We start from the raw sequence: 21,613 nt of genomic DNA on the forward strand, positions 1-21,613 counted from the left end.
AAGAAATCGCTAATTGTTTTATTTAAGTTAAGTTATCAATTGTGGTTGTGGTTTGATATTGCCTTTTTATTAATTGTATCAACTTTCCATTATTATTTATTCTTAAACCGACACAATAGTTAGGGACAAGGTTTTAGAAGTTCCAAGATTTTGAATGATGGAAATTACCAAACACACTCCATCTTTATCATTTCCGTATTTATGAACAAAAATCTATTTCCAGAGAATTAAGGAAGGATTGTGGAACATCCCCATATCAATGCTCATAACATGTAAAGAACCCCAACTAGTTCTAACTTCAATTCTAGTGGTTTGACATTTTGTTGAACACTTATCATGCAAGCTCTGATACCACTGTAAGAGCCCTGCTGGCTCACATTAATGCAATGTTGGAGAATGTTTTTTGAATTTTTTTTTTCGGATATTTAAGTATTTTTTTTCTATTTTTAAATACATATAAAATGCTTTGCAATAACATGAAACAAAACAATTGATAGAAGTTGCCAACTTAGTATTCCAATTGCAGTTTTAAATGGAGGCAATTATTACAACTGATTCTCAAGACAATAAATATAGGGAACTTGGATGTGTCAAGGCATTGGGTATTTATTGCAGTAGAACCTTAGAATTTACCAAGCCAACTTCAAATGTCTTTCAGCTTTATGGAAACGTTGCCAACACTTGCAACATTGGTCTTTGTAACTCCAAATGCATCCCTAAGTTTAGCTGCTGCTGTAGCAAACAAGTAGCAGCCTTAGACAGGGTATGGTCACCTTCAGAATTGGCCACCCAGACAATACTAAATTTGCAGATTGGAAATATCATTTTGCAGGTAGTGTTCACCTTCAAAGTAATACTCTGTATCAAAATTGAAGGATAGAAATGATGCTGTCCAAATTAGTAAACCCTCCTGGTGTTAGTTGCAACAATGTTAACAAATTGGTATACTTCATCACCAATTTGTCAATCCTAAAATGCAGAAATAATCCTCAGATTTTAGGATACAATTCATGTAATGTCCCCATTTTTAAGTTGTGGCAGATTTGATGGATTCAGTCCATTATTGAGTCCTTGTAGGTTGATATTGGTGTTTAGAGGACCTTGTTGTAATGCAATTGAATTTGTGTTCTGAAGCTGAATTGAACATTCCAATTCACTGTTGTTGTATAGTGAATTTTTCTGGAGCTTTTCAATTGATATTGGGTGTCCATATTGAGGGTTTTAGAGGTGAATTATCTTAGCCTTTCTTACTGTCATAACTGTATCTGGGAAATATGTTTATGTGCTGAAGTTTGGGTGTCTACTATCTCTGTTTTTTTATGCAGCATTTGTCTTGCATTTTGGTGTGGTTGTTTCAGCGTTTCATTCATAGCTAGCACCTATTATATCTGTGGAGTAGCGTGGGTTTTAATCAGATATTTATCTTCAGCTGGGCAACGTTCCAATTGGTATTGGCGCTACATTTGATTGCGTAAAATTCCCTATTGGCTGCTGTGATTTAATGCCATTGAAGGCGAATTCTTACTACTGTTATTGAATGCCAATATTGGTGCCGCATTGCTTCTGCAACTGTGTCTTTGGAGGCTGTGAATATATATAAAGAGGCAGCGATGAAATTATAAATTATAAATTATTACCTAATTGAGGGGCAATAAATTATAAATTCGTCTTTTGCAAAACTTAGTTGGAAATTGTTTTGGTTAAGAAGTGTGTTGCTTGCCATTTCAATTTACTTTCAACACTTGTTATATTGTTGAAAAACATAAAAATCGTATATCTTGAAAAAACAAAAAAAGTGCAAAACAAAGAAACTCAAGTCGCATCCTTTAACACTGCTAGAGTGAGTCCGTAGGACTATTACAATGGTATTAGAGCGGTTTCCTACCATCCTATGGAGTAGGAAAATATTTGTTGTTTTGGATCAGCTGTTTTAATTCTAGCACTTATTTCAGCTATGGACAAATACAAAAAATCTAATAATTATGGGAATCGGTCAAATAGTAAGGAAAATCTTAGGAAACAAATAAATGTCCTGATGGAGAGGATGGAAAAGGCTTAAACAAAATCAGAAAAGGATGGAAGCAAGAGTTCTAGATTCGACAACAGTGAATTGGGTAGCTAGATATATGGTTTCCATATTTAAAAGGACTTCTTCACCAAGAATGCAGCAAGAGACTGGAGTTTTTCATAGGTAAAACATCCAGAAGTCTTCACCATGAGTTGTTAGCAGCTCGTGATCATGGTCTTGTGCTTAGTGGGGCAGCCACTAGTCCTATTTGGAGATATGATGTTGGAGATTCTACACAAGGACATGTGGATGTGTCCATTTCATTAGTGAACAAGAGCACTGAGTTTCAACAATTGAGGATTCTAGACTTAGTACTTTGGAGGATGCTGAGGACATGCTAACTACCTTTGATGATGACACTCTTACATTAGTTGGAAGTAGTGGGAATATGGGTGATATAGGGTTCGATTGTTAGGACACTAGTCCCTTGCAAGCATGTTGATGATGCTGTGGATAGTGCGACTGCTGATTATGTAGTCGTTACCACTATTCGTTTAGACTCTCTTGATGAGAGCGTTGTTTTCGAAGACTACGTGGAGGATATGAGGACTGATAATTCTGTTTTTTATGGTAGTTGCCATAGTGTTGAGTCAGTACAGGAGACAAAAGTCTTCTCGGGTGGGTCAATGAGGGCATGGAGCTACCCAGTTATGACACTTACGATTTGAGTGTTACAAAGAAGTTAGGTGATGTAGGTTTATGCACTAGTGTTTTTGGTTCAAAGGATGACCTTGAGTCATGTATGCAACATCAAGCGACAACAGCGGGGGCTCAATTGGGCGATGAGGATACTGGTATTATGGGCACCTCTAATGATTTGTATGAGGATGTTACATGTTGCAATGAGTCTGGTATTTCATATCAAATGCTTGGTGATGACTTGGGGTAATTATTGGATGATGATGGGTCCCAAGATCGTGATTTATAAGAACTTATTCATGAGGGGGAAGCAGAGACATGCGAGGAGTTTGGCATAGCAGTGGCTTCTACTTCATCAGAGGAGGTATTGGTAGAGGTACTCAGTAGCAATACCTCGGTTGTTGATGTGTGCTAGGATGATAACACACATGATATTAGTGATCTTATGTTGAGCAATGCAGGTACAATCTCTTGTCATTGTGCCATTAGTGAGTCAAATAGCTTACATAGGAGCCAGGGTTTGTAGAGACATCATGTGACTAGACAATTGAAGGTGAGTGATAGTGACATCTTTTCAGCTCTTGAGCATTATGATGCTATTCAACAGATGTTAGTTGTATTTAGTTGGGGTGATCCTATGTTAGAGGAACGTGGCGGTAGTTGCCTTTGCCTAGATGAGATTCATTCGCTTAAAGAAGCTATCAAGATTTTGAAGCATAATTATTTACAGTTAGTGGCTGACAAGGATTACCTTCTTGAGTGGGTGAGTGGGTGGCACTTTTTATGAGACATTGTTAGGGAAAGAGGAGGCGGTTGAGCTCACTCATGAGCTTGAGGTGATTGTAGACTCTTTGCAGTATACATGGTTGCCTTTCCAAGAGTCATAGTCACGTCTATATGAGGTTACCGTGGAGTTAGAGTGTGTTTAGTCTACACCAGCCCCAGAGCCAGTTTAGTTACATATAGTGGTGATTGGTGGAGAGTTGACTTCCACGGATAGAGATGATGGATGGGATGAGGATACATTTAAATTCATCCTTGTTTTGAGCGCAGTAGTGATAGATGAGATAACTGTATCAGTGGAGGACAATAGAGAGCTTCTTGTTATACCAGGTTCCCTAGAAGTTAGCATGGTACTAGTGGATTCTTTGGAGGGTTGTATGCCAAATCTTGACACTTCTCCCTCTTCTTCATAAGACTTGGGTGGGGTATCACCTGACTTGGAGACAAGCTCTCATGGGGATTTGTTTCCTTCTGTCGAAAGAAAATCTATTGCTTCATCTCATTCAACTAGTAGAATTGGATAGTTGGAAGTGCCTCAGTTTCAGAGGGATTAGCTATAGATTTCAGGGGAGGTGGTTGGAGACGAGCTTAATGGGGATTTGTTTCCTTTTGTCAGAAGCAAATCTATTGGTTCATCTCATTCAGCTAGTAGAATTTATAGTTGGTAGTGCCTCAGTTTCAGAGGGATCAATTGTAGATTTCAAGGGAGCTGGTTGATGCTTCCTCATATAACTTCTACTACATAGAATCATTTATGGAGTATTTTCTTGAGAGTTTGGATTTGTGGAAGGGATCATACATAGCTTCTGAGGGTACTCTCATCCAAGGTTCTCGCAACATTCGACGTCTGGTGGGAAAGACTATAGAGACCGTGGCTACAATGCTTCCCAATAGGAATTTTTTGGTTGGGTTTGCTGAGAGGGTTTCCTAGGATCCTGCTCGACCAATTGTTTCGAGTTAGAGATTGGAGCCATCTCCTAATTCCCGATTTGGTACCGATGAGCCTTTGACATAGATTGGAGCATTTTATCAACATTACACAGTGAGGAGTGATCATTTCTCTTTTGAACCTTAGGTAGAGGATTTGGTTTCACACAAGTGTGGGTTGGCTCCATTTTCACACCATCCTCTATGGGATGGGTTTGCACCATTTTCAAGTTAGTAGTAGGCTACTTGTAGAGTTAGTATATCCACGACAGTTTTGCAGAGGGTGGAGATGGTGGTTGTGTCATAGGCACCTATGGTTGTTACTAACTCTACAGTGCAATAGGATGTGAGTGTCAGTTATATTGTGAGCCATGTGTTCACAGAGCTAGACTTCAGTTGAGTTGAGTTCCGATGAGTTGTTTGCTCCAATGCCTACATCTAGCTTCTAGATGATTTTGTTTTTGATGTCGGTTATTTGGGTGATGGTGCTACAGGAGTCGGTTGTGTACAATAGGGATATCACATAGTTTTACCCTTGGGATTTGGATGGACTGTGATGTTTGTTTTTTCTCTGGGATTGCTTGGGAACAAGCAATCTTAGGGAGGGCAGATTGTAATATCCCCATTTTTTATTTGTGGCAGTTTTGATGGATTCAATCTATTATTGGGTCCTTATAGGATGATACTAGTTATTAAAGGACATTCTTGTAAAGCAATTGAATTTGTGTTTTGAAGCTGAATTGAACATTCAATTGACTGCTGTTGTATAGTAAATTGTTCTGGAGCTTTTCAATTTGATATTGGGCATCCAAATTGAGGGTTTTAGACTCAGCTTTTCTTACTGTCATAACTGTATCTGGGAAAGGCATTTATGTGCTGAAGTTTGGTGTTTATTGTCACTGAATTTGGGTGTCTGCTATCTCTGTTTTTGAGGCTGCATTTGTCTTGCATTTTTGTATGGTTGTTTCAGCATTTCATTCATAGTTGGCACCTATTATATCTGTGGGGTAGCATGGGTTTTATTTATCTTCAGCTGGGCAGCGTTCATATTGGTATTGGCACTGCATTTTTTATTGCCTAAAATTCCCGATTGGCTACTGCTATTTAACGCCATTGAAGGCAAATTCTTGATACCGTTTTTGATCACCAATATTGGTGCCAAATTGCTGCTGTGACTACATCTTTGCAGGTTGCGAATATATATTAAGAGGCGGCAATTTCTTTAGAAGACCCTACACACATTGCTTGGCATGGGAATTATATATCTGCTGTAAATTTACAAACATAAGCAATCACATACAGGTTTAATTTAAATCTGTTTATAATTACCTAATTGAGTGGCAATAAATTATAAATTCATCTTTGCAAAACTTAGCTGGAAATCATTTTGGTTAAGAAGTGTGTTGCTTGCCATTCCAATTTACTTTCAGCACTTGCTATATTGTTGAAAAACAAAAAACTATATATCTTGAAAAAACAAAATAAGTGCAAAATAGAGAAACCCAAGTCACATCCTTCAACATTGCTAGAGTGAGCCAGCAAGGCTTTTACAATTCTTCATATGTTTCAATGTCTCAAAGTGTAAAAATGGATGGAGGAATCAGTCCTCTCAAACCCCAACATTGAAACCTTTCGAGAGACTCCAAACTCATAAAAATGCAAATGACAAAAGATGGTTAAATTTCCTCATGAAGGCCTTTTTATAATATAAAATGAAACTTGGCTTCTCATTCACACCCAATGCCCAATACCTTCATTAGCACACTTTTCACTTAAATGCACTTTGTATTAAACATAGGCACATAGTTGAATAATAAAATTTATTAACTCTCCTTTGCCTCCAAAAATGACCTTTTCACTAACATCATAATATTCTGACACACAAGGTCATTGTTTGTTGTAACCAAAGTTTAAATTTTTTCAACCTAGTTCCAACAAGCTATGGTACTAAGGTGACCACCAACAAAAATACCAACCTTAGCGAATTTAATTAGATAATAACCATAATTCACCCGTCTTGCAAAAATGATTGAAGAAGCATTAGAACTGAAATCTGACAGCACATGAGCTTTCCAAATGAAGAAAGATGATGAATAAACTTGACAAGGTGATTTAGTAAAATTACATGCTCCCTCCAAGATTCTTGGAAGCTAAACCAGAAGCCAAAAATAAAAACTAAGAGCATCATTCAACTCTTCTAACTAATCTGAGCTCATCAGAACCACATGTTGACTTACTACAATTAGTAAGTCCTTCAAAACAAAGCTAAAAATAACCATTGTCCACTGGAGAGCCTAGTAACTCCACAACAATGTCATCTAAAACCTAGTATCAGACTACAAGGACCGAGTTATAGGTTGTATCCAAAGCAATCTTGGAGCAAAAACAAACATCACAGTCCACTTTGACCCCAAGGGTAAAACTGTGTAATATCCATGTTCTTTGCTTGACCCCAAGCAATCTTGGAGCAAAAACAAAGATCACAGTCCACTTGGACCCCAAGGGTAAAATTGTGTAATATCTATGTCCAGCACAATTGAATCCTCTAGCATTAACACCCAAATAATTGACATCAATAAAAGAATCATCTAGAAACTAACTGTAGGCACTGATGGCGTAGACAACTCATCAGAACTGAAACCAACTGAATCACCAACTCTGTCAACACTTGATTTCCAATATAATGGACACTCACATCCAACTACACTACAGAGATAGTAACAACCATAGGTGCCTATGATACAACCACTATCTCCAACCTTTGTTGAGCATCCTCAATGTGTCGATACTACAAGTGATATAACTTGCAATTGCAAATCCCATTTGCAAAAGATGGTGCTAACTTATCCCATAAAGGATGCTTTGAGACTATTGCCAAACCACACCTGCACAAACCAAGTCCTTTACATGTGGGTCTAAAGAGAAATTGACACTCCTCACTGTGTAATTATGGTAAAATGCTCCAATTTGTGTTAGAGAGGCTTATTAACACCAAAATGGGAATCAAGAGATGACTCCAATCTCTAACTCCAAACAATTGATTGAGAAGGATCCTCGATAACCCTCTTAGCAAATCCAACCACAAAATCCCTATGGGGAAGCATTGTAGCCTAAGTCTCTACAATCTTTCCCACCAAACGTTGAATACCATGAGAACCCCAGATGAGAGTACCCTCAGGTGTTCTATATGGTTCCTCTTGCAATTCTGGACCCTCAAGAAGATACTCCTTAAATGACTCTGTGCAGTAGAAATAATACGAAGAAGCATCAACCCACCTGCTCTGCTACAATCCACAACTGATCTCTTTGAAATTGTGGCACTACCAACTTTGTATTGATATTAGCTATATGAGATGAAGTAATAGGATTGTTTTCAAAGGGAAAATTCCAACATGAGAATCAACCTCCTAACTAGATGATACTCGACATGTGTCTAGTGAGTATGAGGGAGTGGTGACGTGAACTCTCACACAACTCATAGCTGAGTCCATCTCTACATCACATTGGCTATCAAAAATCTGCCCTGCATTACCTATCAATGGACTACTTTTGGAGAACCTGATACAACAAGAAGATCTTTGCAATCCTCCACCGATGCACTCATTTCATTTGTAGCTATTGCACTCATATCAAGGATGGATGTAACTACGTCCTCATCACATCCATCATCCCTATCCATGGTCAACTTATCACCAACCAGCACTATATGTAGCTGAATTGGATTTGGGGCTAGTGTAGACTATACACGCTTGAACTCCATGGTAACCTCATCCAATGTGATTGTGACTCTTGGAGGGCCAAATGAGTACACTGCAAAGAGTCCACAATAAGAGCTCATCAACCTCCTCTCTTCTCCCCAAGGCATCATAACATATCCAGTCTCTCTTGAGTAGAAATTTTGATTTGCTAACAACTGTAAATAATTATGTCTCATAATTTTGATAGCCTCTCGAAGAGTGTGAAACTCCTCAAGGGAAAGACCGCCATTATGGTGCTCATCTATCATAGGAGTGCTCCAACCATAGGTAGCCAACATCTATCAAGCGACATCAAAGCACTCTAAAGTTGTGGCAATCATGCTATCGCTAATCGTTGACTCCTGGACATGTTCTTTGACCCAAACTCGACACTGTGATAGGAAATTGTATCTGCATCACGTGCCTTATGACACACAGCATCATGTGTGCTATATCATCCTCGCTCACATCAACAATTGAGGTATTTCTACTGGGTACCTCGATAAATGTGTCGTCTGAATAAGTAGAAGTTGTTTCCATATCAATCTCCCTGCATGCTTCCACTTCCCATGTAATTGCAAGTCCTTGCGAGTCGTGATCCCAAGAGCTATCATCAAGGAATGAGTCCTTTGAAATATTTTCTAAAGTCTGATATGACAAATCAAACTCATTGCAACATGAGTCATCCTCATAGATAACATCAGTAGTACCCAAATCATGGGTACTAACATCATCCACCGGTAAAATCTCTACTGTCTCATGTTGTTGCAAGCATGGCTCACTATTGTCATAAAAATCAGAATCATCATGGCATAAATCTGCGTCATATGACTCACTTTTAACACTTGAATCCTAAGTGTCAATTCAAGGGACTCTATGCAACCATCACCTACATATGGAAAAGTCACTATCTCCTGCATAGGCTCACCATCATGACTGCCATCATAAAAATCAGAACTATTGGAGCTCATATTTTCCATGTGATCCTTCAAACTAACACTTTCATCATGTGAGTCAATAATCATAGTGATGCCAAAAACGTTCTCCACACTCACCTTGTCATCAACACCATCAAGAGCCTAGAAAATAGGACTAACATTTTCAGTACTACCAACTAAAGCAAGGCTTCCATCAATCGTGGCTATCACTAGCTCTTGTCTTATGTCAATGTTGGGACTCAATGCAATTGTCTTCAAGCAAGTTTGTCATAACTACATGCTCCCGAGAAGAGCCTCCAACAACACACGTCTGAGGACGAGTAGTAGCTGTCCCATTAAACAAAGGCTCCATCATGTGATGGTTGCTGGTTGTTGAAGCTACGCCTATACATTCCTCTTGATTCTTTTTCTGTTTTCTCTGTGAAGAAGACCTTTTAAAAATGAAAACCATACACCTTGCACAATTTCTTATAGCTGCCGGGTTTGAAAATAATTCATCCATCCTTTTCTGATATTGTCTAAGCTTTTCCATACTTCCCATCAAGATATTTGTTAGCTTCTTGAGATTACCCCTGCTATTCAATTGGTTTCCATATTTACCAAATTTCTTGTGTTTGTCCATAACTAAAATAACAAGAGTGTTGGTCACTCAAATAACAACACCAAGACCAAAATAATAATAAATTTCCTTACTGCACAGGATGGCAGGAAATTGTCTGATACCAATGTAAAGAACCCCAGCTGGTTCTAACTTCAATTCTAGTGGTTTGACATTTCGTCAAACACTTATCACGCAAGCTCTGGTACTACTGTAACAGCCTTGCTGGCTCACACTAATGCAATGTTGGTGAATGTTTTTTTTTCTTTTTGAATATACAAGTAGATGAATGCTTTAGACATAATATTGTAGCATTACATGCATGTTGTATAGGCATTAGTAGTCTTGTGGACTTATTTTAATCCCTCTTGAAGTAGGCTTCATATATTTCCTTTTTAATGATCTGGATAGATTTCAGCAATGGAATATTCCTTGTGCTTTTATTTTTTATTGAAACTTATACCTGTAATCTATAAAATTCTCAATTCAAATTCTAATGTTTTTAAGTCCATCATTCACTTGTACACAAAATCAAGAAAATAGTGGGGTTGACCCCACAACAAGACGATTGTCGTGATCCTTGTTTATAGGGAGGCCTCATGTTTGACTCCTGCCCATCTCCATGCATTACAAAGAATGATGTATCTTGGTTTGGTGCACATACTTAGTTGTTTATGGTTGGTTGCATACAAATGTGCTATTGTGGTTGTTGGCCGATGGTTTCTTTGGCTTAACAATTCACTGGTTTCTTGGGGTTGTGCTATGTGTCAGATAATCCTTGGTGTATGGTAGTCATGGGTGCCATAAGGAGTTGACATTGTGTCGTTCGGAGTGATAAGGTGAGGGAGGTATAAGGAGTCTTTCAACGTTTGGGAGGTATAAGAAGATTTCTTGAAGTTAGAAAGTTATAAGGAGACTTAATGAAGTGATAAGGAGTCGTGGGAGTTATAAGGAGATATGTTGGAGCGATAAGGAGTGCTTGGTAGTTGATATTGGAGTTTAATGAGTGCATTTATTTAGCAACGTGTTCATGCCTAAGTACTAATGCTAGTTCAAAGGTCCAATCAAAAGCAAAAAATTTATCGAGGAGAAAAAGCAAGGAAGATTTACATGAATAATAATCGCTAAAATTGTGGCTCAAATAGTTGCTCTCTCTTTTGTACTATCAGGTCTCTATTTTCTAATGGAATTGTATTAACACTTAATAGTTTTACAAATCTGCTATAATAGTCATCAATGGCAACATTTAAATATCATTTATGGTCTTTTGGGATATAATATTATGTTCACTAAGTTGAACTTTGCAATTGCTTCCTCTTTCATATAATTTTCTTGTCATTCTCAATATAGTTCTCCTTCACACCATTATAGAAATCGCAAGTGCTACTAATTCACAAATATGAATAAGTTAATTCTTGTTTTGTAATTTATGATGTCTTCTCAACAAAGAAAACTGTTTTTTAAATGACTTCTTTGAGTTTGAGGATTTTGAGAACATGAAGGCCAACTTGGATAGTCAAGAGGATGAACAACTTATGAGAGGCTGTCAACTAAGAGCTTTGTCATTAAGATCAAGAGTCATTGTCTACATTGGATTCTTTGGAAATTTGTGCATTGTTTATATCTTGATTTTGTACAAACCTATGTACCCTGGGGACATGTCCTTGACAAAAAACCCAAGTTTCTGAGACGGGGATGTCATCAAGACGGGGGGATGGGTATGGCTAGCCCCCCCATCGTCTACAAAGTGCCATGAAAACCAAGGGATATTCCAGTATGTGGGGACTCCCAGGAAAAAATAGGGGGATGACTAGCCATCCTTGGTATGGAAAGGGGACGTCCAAACGTCCCTTGGCCGTATTGGGACGGTCAGCCGTCCCCTATTTATTTCATGCAAAAAAAAAAGTTCAACCAAAATACATATAAATAATGCCTCTTATTTGGTCGCTCAGGTGGGCCCCACCCCTCCAAATGTCCTAAAAGGTTAAAAGAGACCACATTTTGATTGTTTTGTCATTTCCTTGGTTTTGCTAGTGATGTTAGAGTGTGTAGCAATTGGCCGAAGTTTTCATTTTGCAAGAAGTGGAGGTGATTCTTTTGCTTCCAAGAGCTTGAGCAAGGGTTTGAGCTTCCATTTTGTGCACCAAGTAAGTATGAAACTCTTTATGCTTCCATTTTTCATTTTTAAAATAGATTTGCAGCTTGAAAAGTCTGATTTAAAAAAAAAATCATTGTTTCAGCTCATATTTTCATTGCATATTTAAATCTCAAAACAAAGCACAATGAACAGCAGGAGTACTAGTAGTAGTGGTGATGAGGAAGAAAATGTGGTTGGGGGTGATGTTGCTAGTAGTGATACTAGGAAAAGTGTAGATGCTAAATCTGATTTGTTATAATGCCCTTTTGTTAATGCGAGTTTTGTATCACTTACATAACATATTAGCAATTGAATATTTGATATGGGATATCAAACATGCAACTCCTCTCTTGAAAAGTTAATGTTCATGAGATATGAGTATAACTCCAATGTTCCTTACACTGTTGGATACTTGCTCAGTTTTATTGATGTGATTTGCTGGTAATCACGTAGGTGGCCTTACGCTATTCATTCAAGGATGACTTGGACTTTGGTGGAATGAAGGTGATGGTGACTCGGCTTGTGAAATGTGCGGAGGCAGATAATGTTGATGGTGGTGATGATGGAGGGTGTGTTTGCTAATGATGATGTTGATGGAAAGCGGTGGTGGTGGAAGGTGAATGGATCAGTTCTATCACTTAACTTACTTCTCTAAGCTTCGACTACCCAACTACTCACTATTCTACTCCTATTCCTATGAATGGAAGGTTAGCAAATGGACGGAGATCGAACCTAATGAGAGCTAACCAACAGTCTCACTTCCACAGGTGCAATGATTCAAAGGAATAATAAACTAGTTTGCGACACAAAGCTTCCCAACCAGCCACTAGGATGCTAGTGGTCTAGTATTGATCCCTATCAAACATTTACCAATGCTACCATACACCTATCCATCTACTTCACTCCTACTGAGCAACTTGAAATGAAATTTACTTCAACAACTTGAAAAGAAATCTAAGTAAGTGGAAGTAGAAAACATGCAATAATACCTAATGTTCTTGATCAACATGCAAATCGCAACAATGATCAAGAGAGCAATTTTGGTATTATCTTCGCAACAATTTCTCCAACCCTTTACAAATGAGAGCAAATGGCCTTATATAGGGGCCAAAAATACAACGGACGGTGGAGATCAAAACAATATCAACGATTCAGATTGGATCCTAAAAACCCTAATTAGGGTTGCCACCCCATCGGCCAATGAGAAGCTGCCACCTCATCAATGGACCAATGAAAAAAGTGCAAAAAGTGGCAACCAATGAGAAGGCACCAAAATGGTGGCCAATCAGAAATAGACACTTGTCCTATTCTAGAAGGGAGGGAAATTTGCCACTTGGGCTTACATCAAATGATCTTCTAATATAAATCTTCCCTTTTCTTTCATTTTCTTAGCTAAGGCAATCAACTTAGCTAGCCTTTCGTTAACTTCTTCCATAGGAGGACAAGGTGTGTGCTTCGCCCTAAGTTTTGTTGACTTCACCACGCTGCTTGCTGCTTGTAGTATCCTTTCATGATCCTTCTCATATTCTTTCACAAATCCAATAAAAGCATTGAGAGAGGAAAGGGTGCCCAAATGCTTTTTCTTGATAGCAACCTTTCCTAACTCATCTAACCTCCTTTCCTAACTCATCTAACCTCGATCCAAAATCTGTCTCATTGACATCCTCTTCTCTAATATCTTCAAAATCAAGCGCTGCGCCGTTGTCGCTCATCATGGTCGTAGTGGAAGTGTCAATGTCTGGGCTGTGATGTGCAATTGCCTTTTGTATATCCTTTTATGGTATCACCATTGGTATTGGTTATTCGCCTCATTTTCAAGAAGGGTGTTTTGGGCATCATATCCTCTCTGTCTTTCTTAGTGTTTGTCTGCTTGGAATTCTTACTTGCACTAACATCCTTCATACTCGTCGCCCTATTACGGGATGGTAGAAGGCAAGTAGAGTCAAGGGAAGCAATCCTTAGACTAGAACGAAAGAGAGAAATCCACTTAAGGACCCCTTTCAACTCTAAATGATTTGAAATTACCTTTACCAATAGCCAAGGGGGATTGTCCTTCCTTTAATCTGTCCTTCATCCATATCATGTCCACTATACCGATATTGGTGTCAGTTATTCTCTTCATTTTCGAAAAGGGCGGCATTTTGGGCATCATATCCTCTTTGTCTTTCTTAGTCTTGTCTGCTTGGGATTCTTACTTGCACTAACATCCTCCATGCTTGTCGCCCTATTATAGGATGGTAGAGTGGTGGACCAGAAGGCAAGTAGAACCAAGGGAAACAATCCTAAGACTAGAACGAAAGAAGGATGTCAGCTTAAGGACCCCTTGCAACTCTAGATGATGAAAATTTACCTTAACCAATAATCGTACAACAACTTTTCGGAATTAGGACTAGACCTCAAGAACTTCAAATCACTTGCAAATAAAAAATTTATCACGCAATTCATCTCCAAATAAAATTACCCAACCTAGGGCAAAAATTGCAGCTTCTTGCAAAAATCAGAATTTTATCTTCCACAAATTTTGACACCCACAAATTTCGGCTCCCACAAATTTCGCCAACCAAGAAGAGTGCAGATCTGCTCTTGCAAAATCACCAACACCTTGAGAAGGAGAAGTGAGAAGTGAGGAAGAAATGGGAGAGAGGCCTCCTCTTATACCCAACTTTCTTACTCCCCCCAAGCTGGCCAACTTGGACCCTGGGAGAAAGAAAAACAATAATTAATGCAAAATTATGGCTCACAATTAAATACTTAGCTAAATATTAATTTTGCCAAAATGAAAATTGCCTTTTAAAATTGCCAATTAGTTCTAAATTGCAAAAGGAAATTAAATGGTGCCTTGGAGATGTTAAATATTTCCATTTAATAAGGATTTAGTAATTAATACGTCATTAAAATTGGATTTTGGCTAACCAAAAGCCATTTTTCAATATTAAATTACCAATTTCATTAAAGACAAAAAAATTTCAAGGCAATTTTAATCTATTAAAGCCATTTTTTTGCAATTTTTACCCAAATCGATTTTGCTATGTCAATAAATTTTTTTTGACAAAAATAAAATAAAATATCTTCTAGAGCCAAAAATTGATTCTTGCAATTTAGCGTCATTTCAACAAAATTAAAATTTTCATCAAAGAAAAATTTGAAATTTTCTAACAAAAAATTTTCCTTTTGAAAGATTATTCAAGTTTACACAATTATATCCGGATTTTCAAAGGAAAACGTCTAAGTACAAAATTTACAATTTTATCCTGCCAAGTGTTGCTCTTTAAAATTTGTTCGGCCTAAGGATAGAATTGGTGGCTCTGGAAAATCAAGTTTAAAAAAAAAGGGGTGAAAATAAGCTAAGTCTCCCACTGGCTTGAAGGTGTCCAAGGCTCAAAATTTTCAAAAAAAACCAAAATTGTTGGACAAAACTAAGAAATTGCCAAGGTGATAAAAAAAAAAGAGGGGGGTCCCCAAAGTTTTGAGGCGATGGTGTGAGAACCTCACAACACCTTCCACCATCATGAATTTTTTTGCAAAGGGTCCTTTCAATATGAAAAAACCTCTTCTCCAATATGTCACACCTAGGCCAAAAGATAAAAAGAATTCAGGAGGTACTAAGGTGTGGGATTGCCATGTTTGTCTTGATGATTTTAGGGGCAGCTATACAAGGGTGAAGTCACACTTTTTAGGTGTTGCATGCCATGGAGTCAAAGCTTGTCCTAACTTGACTAATAAATAGAGATTAGAATGCCAAAGATTGCACTTAGAGGCTGGAATAGAGGGGCAAGATTTGATAGTGATATCACCTTCTATTCCATCACAATCATCTAGGCATATGTCATCCGCCATTGGTACTAGTGGCAACGCTACTGAGTTTAGAGGGAAGAGAAAGATGAGTAGTGGCGAGAAGGGCTTGGTGGAAACTATGTTTAATGCACAAGCAAAGGAAAAGTGTGAGACATCCATTGGTAGATTCTTTGTTGCTAATGGTATCCCATATCATGTAGCCTGTTCCACTTATTTTGAACAAATGGTGAGAAATATATTGAATATAAATCCCTCATTTGTGCACCTTGGTGAGCATACGCTATGAACCATCATCCTAAATGAAGAGTTCTCATGGGTTGCTTTGTTGTTTGAAGATATGAAATGCACTTGGGTTAGGACAGACTGCTTTATTGTGATTGATGGGAGGACCGATGTTAGATATCGACCACTCATCAATATCATTGTCACATCCCCTGCTGGCTCTTATTTTTTGAAAGCCATAGATTGCGCAGGAAAGAAGGATGCAAAATTCTAGTTCACCATTTTGAGAAATGCCATAGAGGAGGTTGGGTCGGCTAGTATACTATAGGTTATTATAGATTTTGCACTTGTGCGCAAATCAACCGGTTTGATGATAGAGGGTGCTTATAGGCACATCTTTTAGATCCCTTGTTGTGTTCATGCCTTGAATAATGCATTGAAGGACATAGGGAAGATTGAATGGGTGAAACAGGTAGTAGAAGCTGGTGATCCACAATGAGGTAAGTTGCTGATTTTTAAATTTAATGTTAATCTTTTGCTTACTGATTTTCATACTAACAGTTTTAAAAAATTTAAAATTCTAATTCGGATTTTAATTTTTGTTTGCATCTTGTAGATATATTTACTTTGTCACAGCACCCATTGTAGATGTCATCAGATATGGTGATACCGACGCTCTTAGTTTGGGAGAGATATATGAGACTATTGATAGCAGTTGGGGAAGATGAAGAGAATTGTTGCAGCAAAGGATCCTAAATTGGGGTTTTATGAGGAGCATATTAGGTGGAACATGATAAATACCTCGCTTCATATGGCAGCCTTTTCTCTAAATCTCAAATGGTATGCACAGTTGGGTGGAAGGGGTCTCCCATGTGATAATACCAAGGTATTGAATGGCTTCATAAGAGCCATTGATAAGATGTATTCAGCTCAAGAGGCCTCTACTCTTCATGCACAGTTCCTTGACTTCACCAACCTCCGTGGCCCAAACTTGGTTAAGCCACAAAGAAGGTTGGATAGAGTGGTTTTGGCACAGAGAGATCTTATTGGATGGTGGACTTGGCATGGGAGAGATACACCTGAGTTAAAAACACTTGCCACTCGGCTCCTTGCACAAGTTGCTAGTTCTTCAGCTGCTGAGGGGAATTGGTCCACATATTCATTTATCCACTCCATCAAGAGGAACAGACTTACCTCTAAAAGAGCAGAGAAGCTAGTGATAGTGCATCATGCTCTTCAACTTGCGGATCAACAAATTGCAAAGTATAGGCAAACACCAACTTTGTGGTGGGATGTTGATCCCGAGGATGTGGCCCAGATTGATGAGGATTCATTTATCCACTCCATCAAGAGGAAAAACTTTTACCTCTAAAAGAGTGGAGAAGCCAGTGGTAGTGCATCATACTCTTTGACTTGCGGATCGACAAACTGTAGAGTATAGGAAGACACTAGCTTTGCGGTGGGATGTGGCCCAGATTGATGAGGATGATACATCACTAGGATTGGTTGGGGTTCCATTAGATGAGACTACGCTTCCTGTTGAGGATGATAGTGAGAACTCTAATTTTGATGCCATGGTGGTAGAGGCAGAATAGTAGCATCAGTCTACTTCATTTTTCCATGTTTTGTTTTTTCAGTTCTATATTGAACTTGAACATGGTGATGATACATTGATACGTTATGGCAGCCCTCTAGCCTTTGGGCGTATTTAGATTTTCAATTTTTTATGATATTGTTCATTGCTAAACTTATATTTAAATATTTTTATTCACATATTGATATGCATATTGGCAATTGAATACTGAAATTGGTTATTATTTCCTAGATGGCATTCAAATGTTGTATGTTAAGGTTTTATAATGTTTAAATGACATGCTTTGTGCTTAGTTTCATTTGAATGACATGTATATTTGCAAATTTAAGTGTATATTTTAAATTATATATATATATATATATAGACATCCCCATTTGCCGTTCCCCCCCCCCAAACCAAAATTGTTGTCCCGAAAACCCATCCTGCCATCCCTCGTCGTCCCCCACCATCCCCGTCTCGGAAACTCAGGGGAACATAGGTACAAATCAATTTGTGATTGGAATTTTCTCAATTGTAACCGTCTAGTTAATTTCCTATGCATTATGAATTATGATTTGTGCCATGCACTGCAATCAGCAATATGGATATAAACCAAAAGATCCCATTTTCTACAATTCATGGGTTTAACTTTATATGCTATGGAATGCCCTTAAATTTATATAAAAGTAGTTTTTGTCTTTTTTCTGTATTTTTTACTTTTTTCTTAAATCTTACTTTTTTCCCAAAGTTTTCCCCTCTTTTTTATGTTGTATTTTTTGTTTGTTAATTTTTCCCCAAACAATTTTCGCTGCCAGAATTGAAACATGTTCTCCTAATAAATAAATATATCCTTTTCATCAATTTAGTAAGAGTCAAAGAAAATAAATCTGTCATGATTTAATAATATAGTAAAAACAAACCCTTAACAATTCAGTTAACAAATTGTCTTATTGATTTAAAGTAGAATTTCCTGAAGTACTTAGTAGCCAGATTTCTTGGCAAACATAGCTATTTCCGTGGAATGAATCTGTCCCTCACACATCTGAAAATTTGAGATACTAAAATGAATGTTGACTAAAAATAGGGGAGTCTTAGATAACAGCGGGTTCTGAATGGATCCCCAGCTAATACGATAGCAGAAGCCAATGGGAAAAGATGAAGGGGATGGATCATGGCCCTTAGTCTCAATCTACGCTAAATATTTCAAATTGTGCTGAGGAAAGGCAGTAGGCTGAGGGACTAATGATGGTGAGTGTGGTCATTGGGGAATGGAATAAAATTACATTGACACGTTTTAAGACAGAGAATCAAAGTGAACAAAATGATGCCATTTTGGAACCATTGAATTCCTATTGACATATGGCCTCTGATGGACTTGTGAAGGACACAACCAAACATAACAAAAAAACAGACCAGATATTCATTCCACAGTCTAAATTATAGCATATTAGATTACAGCAAAACAAAACGATATTGGAGAGAGCAGTAATAGATGATTAAATTACAATATCTATGACTATTTATGTAACTATTTAGTAGGTTGCAGTAAGGTATTTATATTTTGTTAATATCATTAATAAATGTATAAGAATGTGCTCATTATTGGAAATGGCCGAGTCACTGCATAGTCATGTGATCTTAAGTAAGATTAGTCTTCGTAAATTATTTTAGATGAACATCATTGAGGGACTCTCTGACGTCTTCATGTATTGCACAGCCCATGTTTACAGGGATCTACTAGTGATCTACATTATGAATACTGTATTGTCATATTCTATTGTTTTGCAAAGTTTTTTGTCCTTTTATTTACATTTTTTAAGCTTTTTGAATAGAATAATCCTTTTCTTTGAGGATAATGTTGAAAAACTTGAAGAAAACTTGTACATGATATAATCATGTATAGTGATGGCTTTGGTAAAGTTACAAGGATTAGAATTAAATGCTTGCCACTGAATTCCTAATTACATTAATTGGACATGCTATCTTGGCTACAGATGTGGTCACTATGATTGTGCAACAACTCGTGCCCGTTGAAACTTAATGGTTTCTGATCTCTGTTTTGAAGGTTTGGATGCTAGCCCGCATGTGCCACTTAGAGAACAAAATTGAAGTAGTTGGAGAATCCTCTTACAGGTAGAACTCTAAAAAACATTTTGAGCAGTTTGAAACTTTAAAATTAAGAAAAACCTGATTTACATACCTTACCTTTCACTTAATGAATGGATCATCACCGTAATTAATAATCAATGCAGCATGTCACTCTATTTTGGCATTGAATGCAAATATGTTTTTTGAGTTTTTCCTTTTGATCTTATTCTAAGATATCTCTGGGCCTGGTCCAACATCTTCTTGTTTGCCTACAGTGCTCGGAGGAGCAGGGTCAAGCACGCTCAAGAAAGTTTGGATGAGGCTCTTGTTGCAAAATTGGAGCTCATTGACAGCTATGCAAAAGTTGGTTGTTTTGGAAGTTATACACACACACACACACACACACACACACACACACACACTTCTTCATACGTTGAATGATGGATGTTCAGGCCCTCACACTCTATCATTTCAAAATTTGAAAAGGCCTGTTTAAAACAGTATAACGCCCACTTTGAATATTGGATTTGAGAATTAAGATAAAGGGACTATGATATTAACAGTTCGTGAACTTGTATATAGAAAAAGGGACTATTAGGCAACAACCTGTATTTATTTTTTTCTTAGCTTTTTTCTCTGCTGAGAAGACTGAGCTCTCCCAGCTCAATGAACTGGGTATTGTAGAAGTACTGCAAAATATGCTTTCCTGTTAAATTTTTATGTTTCTACATTCAAATCATTGATTTCTTTTGATATTGATAATTGAACAGATAGCTTCACTAATTGAAATTGAGGTGGAGATGGACATAGATGTTTTTGCCGCAGAAACAGCAACTAATGCTGTGAGTATTAATGCATTTTTGGATTACATCATTAGTTCTCAGGATCTTAATTGATTTTTGGTATGCATTGACCAGTCAGAAACAGATTCATATAGCTTCTCTTTCGTTCGTAGAACATTTTCTCAAATCTTTTTGATGGATATGTATCTGACACAGACAAGGATAGCTGAACAAATTGAGCGGCTTATGGAACTGGAAGATTTGGAGAAGGTACAGATATTGAAGCAAATCTCTTTACAGGAACTCTAACTGGCTTACACAAATGATAGTATACTTTTTAACTAACTTCTTCTGTTTGACTACATGTTAATTATGAATTTTGTTCTTACAGCAATGGCAAATTCAGGCCGAGGCAAATGATGAAGTTGAGAGGCTTCTAAGATCTGAACCAGTTTTACCTGATTCCCTTTGAAGCATTATTTATATGTGGCCAATGTCATAGTTATGAATTAATTTTTTTACAGAGATGGATATCTTGTGTCTTTATGGAACTTTCTTAGGGGGATGGAAAAATGTTCATCCTTCCTATGGATTTTGTTTCCAAAAGAGTTGAATTACAAACTTTTTTAATTCCCATCTGGTTTCTGTACTCTGCATCGTCTTCATATGTTTGTAGGGTAATGTATTTGTTTGTAATATATGAATGTTAGATTCTCTTGTTACTTATCCAGTAATCAAGTGTTCTTAGTTTTGAATCTCAAGAAATCGAGAGAGAAGCTCCAAGCATTTTTGCTCAGGGATTCTTGGAGAATGAAGAATTGGAAGGCGATCAAGAAATACATGTTCTGTGTTTCAACAATCTGATGAGAAAATGAGGCAATTGGGATACTGATAAATTGGACTTATGCGGACATTGTTTGGTGAAATTATCAGTTTGATAGTTGTCAAATAATATTTTATTTTCACCTAAATGATATGTTTACCGCATAAGTTAATTAAGACACGCACTCAGGTAATGAACACGTAGGTCCCTTCGGAAAAAGTCTTGTTATGTAGCCGACAAGAAAATAGTTGTAGTGACATGTTGTATGTGGCCGATGGACTCCTTCGGGAAAGTTCTTCGGAAAGTATTTATAACCCCTTCGGAAAGCATTGTAATCATGTTATCATGGAAGCATAATGTATTGTTTGGCATATGCGAATAATAATAAGAAGAGTGCTGCTGTTCGTATGCGTGTTCATTACTTGCGTGTGTTTTTTAATTAATTTATGTGGTAAATATTTGGCGCCGTTGCCCAATGGACCTGGTACCCAGGCATGAGGATA

The 21,613-nt window shown here is 37.5% G+C and overlaps 1 protein-coding gene across 1 annotated transcript in view; it reads left to right on the top strand.

Moving 5' to 3' along the window:
• The window catches only part of LOC149541485 (Pentatricopeptide repeat (PPR) superfamily protein), a 131,467-nt gene extending 110,544 nt beyond the window's left edge, over positions 1 to 20,923 (top strand). The window contains exons 8-12 of the mRNA XM_089796738.1: positions 19,483 to 19,550; positions 19,781 to 19,868; positions 20,276 to 20,347; positions 20,504 to 20,557; positions 20,679 to 20,923. Of these exons, the coding sequence (XP_089652864.1) occupies positions 19,483 to 19,550; positions 19,781 to 19,868; positions 20,276 to 20,347; positions 20,504 to 20,557; positions 20,679 to 20,759 (363 nt within the window). The 3' untranslated portion in view covers positions 20,760 to 20,923. The remainder of the gene's footprint in view (positions 1 to 19,482; positions 19,551 to 19,780; positions 19,869 to 20,275; positions 20,348 to 20,503; positions 20,558 to 20,678) is intronic.
• The last annotated feature ends 690 nt before the right edge of the window (positions 20,924 to 21,613 follow it).

The sequence above is a fragment of the Cupressus sempervirens genome, chromosome 8, assembly GCF_028749045.1.
Source record: "Cupressus sempervirens isolate cs-2001-9-10 chromosome 8, ASM2874904v1, whole genome shotgun sequence".
In the NCBI taxonomy this organism is placed as follows: Eukaryota; Viridiplantae; Streptophyta; class Pinopsida; order Cupressales; family Cupressaceae; genus Cupressus; species Cupressus sempervirens.